This window comes from Rhagoletis pomonella, unplaced genomic scaffold, assembly GCF_013731165.1.
Source record: "Rhagoletis pomonella isolate Grant_MI unplaced genomic scaffold, Rhpom_1.0 Rhpom_scaffold_00325, whole genome shotgun sequence".
NCBI classification, from domain to species: domain Eukaryota; kingdom Metazoa; phylum Arthropoda; class Insecta; order Diptera; family Tephritidae; genus Rhagoletis; species Rhagoletis pomonella.
Genome location: NW_023458879.1, coordinates 86,098 through 91,835, shown reverse-complemented (window position 1 = coordinate 91,835; position 5,738 = coordinate 86,098). Strand labels below are relative to the sequence as shown.

Here is a 5,738-nt window from a genome sequence, read left to right as displayed (position 1 = left end):
AAATTTGCTTTTTTATAGTATATTCGTAATGAAATGAAATAAAATAAAATAAAATACCTTTTTTAGGAAAAAAATTTTTATATTGAGAAAAAAAAAATATTCAACTATATTATTAGGCAAAGAATTGTTAAAGAAGTAACACTGTCTCACCTAAGGCAGTCAATATGGCGGAATTAGAGCGAGAAGTTGCCAACTGATAACACCTGTATTATTGCATCATGCGTTTGTACTACACTACAAACATATGTACATACACAAACATATGTACATACAGTGGCGTAGCCAGGATTTGGCTTTGGGGGGGAGCATGAAAAAAAAAATTTCCATCGATAACTTAAATCTGTGACACACAATGGCTAGAGGCGTCGCCTGAGTGCATTCTCTCATCTATTTATGTATGTGCCAGTTTTACCGTTATGTATTTTTTATCTACTCGTTTATTCCATGGGGTCTTCATGCTTTATTTAAATTTAAAAAATTAAATTACTATACCGTTTTAAAAATCTGAAAATTCACTGCGGGAAATTTTTATACCCGAGCGCACTTGTGCACAAGGGTATATTAATTTTGTTCAAATAACGGTTGTTTGTAACAGCCAAAACGAATCGAGATAGATATAAACAAATGTATACATAAATGCTCAGAATGAATAGAGAAGTCGATTAAGCCATGTCTGTCTGTCTGTCTGTCCGTCCGTCCGTCCGTGTACACGATAACTCGAGCAAAAATTGAGATATCTCAACGAAATTGGGTATGTAGGTTTCCATTAATCCAAGGTATTGAAAATGGGCGAAATCGGACTGTAACCACGCCCACTTCCCATATAACGCTAATTTCCAGAAATACGAAAACTGCGATATTTTAGTAACTACTGAAGATAATTCACTCAAAATTGATATTTACAATAATTTTAAGACGAAAAATAAGAATATTACAAATTTTTGGAAAATGGGCGTAGCCACGCCCACTTATGGTTACATGAGTATAGCTTGGTAAACGCTGCATCAATTTCTTCCAAACTTGGCACGGTTAATGGCCTTGGTACAGCAGGTAGGTTGGTATTAAAAATGGGCGAAATCGGACTGTAACCACGCCCACTTCCCATATAACGGTAATTTCCAGAAATACGAAAACTGCGATATTTTAGTAACAACTGAAGATAATTCACTCAAAATTTATATTTACAATAATTTTAAGACGAAAAATAAGAATATTATAAATTTTTGGAAAATGGGCGTAGCCACGCCCACTTATGGTTACATGTGTATAGCTTGGTAAACGCTGCATCAATTTCTTCCAAACCTGGCACGGTTGTTGGCCTGGGTACAGCATACTAAATGACCGAAAATTCATAAAATCGGACAATAACCACGCCCACATCCCATATAACGGTAATTTAGAGAAATACAAAATCTTCGATAAATCAGTACATATTAAAGCTAATTTGTTCAAAATTGATGCTTGCAACAATTCTTTACCAAGAAATACGCTTATGGTAAAATTTTGGAAAACGGGCGTGGCACCGCCCACTTATGATCACATATATGTATATCGGTAACCGTTCTACCAATTTGTACCAAACCCGGTATTTTTATTGTGCTTGCCACATAAAAGCAAAACGGTGAAAATTATTGAAATCGGACTAAAATTACGGCCGCTTCTCATATAACGGTAAATTTCAGAAATGCTTGAAACTTCAATATTTCGAAATTTAAGGACGCTAATTTACTCAAAATTGATACACCTTACCTTCTAGCGGTAGGTTTCGGAAAGGTGAAAAAACATATATTTAATACTTGCGCCGGGTATTTAATGTTCGGCTCCGCCCAAACTTAGACTTTCTTACTTGTTTTATTCTCTTTTTGTCTTCGCCTTCTCGTTTTTGCCTTTATATGTTTTGAAAAAAGGTTTTGAACGAACCATTATATCACATTCCTAGGCAAGTTTTGAAAGAATATTTTCGATACTAAATTTTATTAAAACAAAATGTCGAAATGAGCTTCATATAGAAACAGAGTCATCGTTAATTAAGAAAGAGATGTTCTTAAATATCACAACTTTACGACACTCACATATTGACTATATTTGACTATTTATTTTATTATAATTTAATTTGAATTATTTGTTTATAAAATATAATATTTGAACAACATTAAAAAAAAATCGACAAACTTTTGTTAAAATTTCGAACTTTCTATTTCAATTTTATCTCTTAATATTTTGCAGTTAAAAATCAACGATAAGTCGGAGCTGATCGGGCTACAAAACTGCATACTCAAAATATGTGTTTCTAGGAAATCTAATTAAAAAGCTTTACGAAAGTTTGTTGATTTTTTTAATGTTGCGGATTTATACGGGTTTTTTTTAAGTGTAAACTGCATTTTTATAAACAAATAATTAAAATTATATAATTTTAAGATAAATGGCCAATCTAGTTTAAATGTATAAAGTTTTTATAAGCACTTGAAATGTCAAGTTTTAGTACTGAATTCAAAGAAGATGTCTCTTTTATCCATTCATAATAACTTAAAAAAATTTGTTTGTTAAGAAGTGTATCTTAAAATATCTGCCTTGACATTTATGTTAAAAGTGTAAAATATGTAAATGTACCTACATAAACATTCCCGTGAATACCATCAAATCATTGGTCTTGAAGGGAATCTATGTATGCATGCATGCATATGAGCAAATTAAAAAAGTCGATACAATTTACAGTCGAAAAGTACAGTTTTTGTATAGATTTCGTACTGAAGGAAAAATTGTATTTCCCAACACTGTGGAGAACTAAGCAAAATGGCCTGATGTATTTCGCAAATATTCAAATACATAATCCACCAACCGATAATTTTATATATTCATTAAAAGATAATTTGTCATCAGTCTGAAATAAAAAAATTATAAATCGGACGGGTAAAATAGTATTGTGTTATTAATTCAAAAATAAAAAGTTTCATTTCACTGACGAAGGGGGAGAGGATCTATCCACCCAACTCCCCCCTGGCTACGCCACTGTGTACATACATAAAAATATATATACAACCATTGAAACGTATGTACTTACACGAAAACATTGCCGTCCATAAGTACATACATATGCCCATCAGTACATCAACGAAGCCCGTTTGCTTCATCATAAATATATCCATAAAAACATATGTACATATCGTCGTTTAAAGTGCAAAACCGCGTATCAACAAAATGCAAAACCGCGTATCAGCAAAAATGCAAAACCGCGTAATTGAACTTATAGAAATTATTTTCTAGAGCGTAAAACACTCACATTTCAAAATAGTTCTCTTTTTATAAAGCAATCGCATATCTGGCTAGTATATTTCAGGACGAATGGATAAGGATTGAGCAAAGAGCTTGTGTGAGCAAATCCAATTTTTGGCAGCCAATGCCAGTTACGCGGTTTTGCAGAATTACGATACGCGGTTTTGTACTTTAAACGACGATATATTGATTGGTAGCGGCAGAGCTGAAATGCGCAATGAGTTCGTTCATACATACATATATATGTATACATACATACGTGCATTCAAACATACACATATAAAAAAGTAGGTACTCGTACCCGTCATGCGTCGCTTTATTTCTTTTTTCCCCTTCCCTATACTACCTATATCTTCCTTTTCACTCATGTAACGTTTTCAGTTTTAAAAATTTCACTCTCCATTTTTGCGATACCGCCGCCTAAGAAGTTTCACTTCAAAAATGAAAACTACTGTGGATTCATAAATCAATTACATACCTTTGCAGACTTTCCAAAATAAATTCTTTTACTTTGCTAGCCGTATGTTTTTCTTGCAAATTTGAAATTGATAGTGTGTAAATCACTGTCTTCCCATTCAACAAATACTGTGCGTTTGAGCAGATAACACTGCGGGAAAGTCGCTGAGCACTATCGATTTTGATGTATGTATATTATATGATTTCTTTAGTTCTGCTTTTAAATTGCATGCTTCATTATTAAATATTTCATTCGCTATTTCCGCGATATGATTACGGTTAATTTAGATGTTCAAATATTCGGGAAAATAATCTTTGAAAAATATGTATTTGTTTCAGTTACAAAATCCCCGCAGATATCGTACACATCATTCGCGTTTAATTCTAAGGATATTTTTATTTTTTTGTTGGCACCGGTGTTTTTGTTTTTTTCGTTGGAAAAGCTGCTGTTCCCCTTGCTGCTGAAATGGTTTTTATATTTACACAAAGGATCCCTTGAAAATTTAACACTACAAAATTTGCTCACAATCAACCCATTTACCATCTACTTGTACTAGTACCAATTTTTGTTTGAAGCCGAACATATGTACATATCGTCGTTTAAAGTGCAAAACCGCGTATCAACAAAATGCAAAACCGCGTATCAGCAAAAATGCAAAACCGCGTAATTGAACTTGTAGAAATTATTTTCTAGAGCGTAAAACACTCATATTTCAAAATGGTTCTCTTTTTATAAAGCAATCGCATATCTGGCTAGTATATTTCAGGACGAATGGATAAGGATTGAGCAAAGAGCTTGTGTGAGCAAATTCAATTTTTGGCAGCCAATGCCAGTTACGCGGTTTTGCAGAATTACGATACGCGGTTTTGTAGTTTAAACGACGATATATTGATTGGTAGCGGCAGAGTTACACGATTTTTTGCAAATTTGTTTGCTATGGAAGAATTATGCATTAATTATTGTTTTTAGCGATTGGAAGATGAAGAAACCAAGCGACTTCGTATCAGAGCTTTAAAGGAAAAACGTCGGTTAGAAAAAACGGCTAAAATACTTAAGGAGCGCGAATATCAACGAGCACTTGAGGCAAAGTGTAAAGCTGATGAATTCTATACATGCTGGCTTTTACGTCGTATTGGAGTGGAAAGATTTAAACAATTAATAGAACGGAAACGAGATAATAGCCGAAAATGTGAGCAGTTTAGGAAGAAGGTTTTCAAACGCACATACTTCTTAAATTGGCGAGACCATTATCTAAAATTGCGCAACGAAAAATTAACATTGGCTGAAGAAGTATACGAAAAATTTTCAAAACGAAAGACTTTGCGAGCATGGCAATTTTACGTGCAAGAAGAACACAGCAAGTTTAATGTTGCCGTTGACTGGTGCGACTTGAAGCGAGCCGAAATAGTATTTAAATATTGGGTTCAGTATAACACGTGCATGCGGGCAAATGAAGCATCTAAAATTAATCAGGCAAACTCTCATCATGAATGGTAATAAACATGCTCTTCCATCGAAGCTTTATTAACATTATTTCTTTCTCAGGCATTTAAAATGGAAGGTGCTGGATTGCTGGCAACGTTTACCACAAATATTGCGGTTAGAAATAGAAACAGAAGAGAGACGTCAACGATGGCGCATGAAAATATGGGAACTTTTGCCAGATTACACTCCAAACACAGTGGATCTATCTTAACAGCAGCTTAATACATTTACATATTCATTTATATATAATGTTTGTAATCATGGTGGAATAAGAAAGGGTGATATCAGTACAAACTCACCAAATGGTAGACTGTCTTAATTGTGGCATGTATCTTAAAAGTAGTAGAACGGGGGAAAAATAAATCCAGCTTTGGTAAAGGTTACCATTAGTGGAAATGATTTTAACGGGTTATAGATATGTATGTGTATATGCATAAATCGAAATTGTAGAGGCGCCCCTTTAGGCAATACCTTATAACCCAAAATTGTCCATTTTTATTTATATCTGTGAATTCGCGTACAT

At 33.7% G+C, this 5,738-nt stretch overlaps 1 protein-coding gene across 1 annotated transcript; it reads left to right on the top strand.

Moving 5' to 3' along the window:
- Positions 1–4,699: 4,699 nt before the first annotated feature.
- LOC118750624 (coiled-coil domain-containing protein 191-like) lies at positions 4,700–5,490 on the top strand (the record flags this gene model as incomplete). The annotated part of the gene is given in 2 exon segments (XM_036485361.1): positions 4,700–5,223; positions 5,276–5,490. Coding segments are annotated over 2 exon segments (675 nt in total), but the record flags the coding sequence as incomplete, so codon positions are not given.
- Positions 5,491–5,738: the final 248 nt, after the last annotated feature.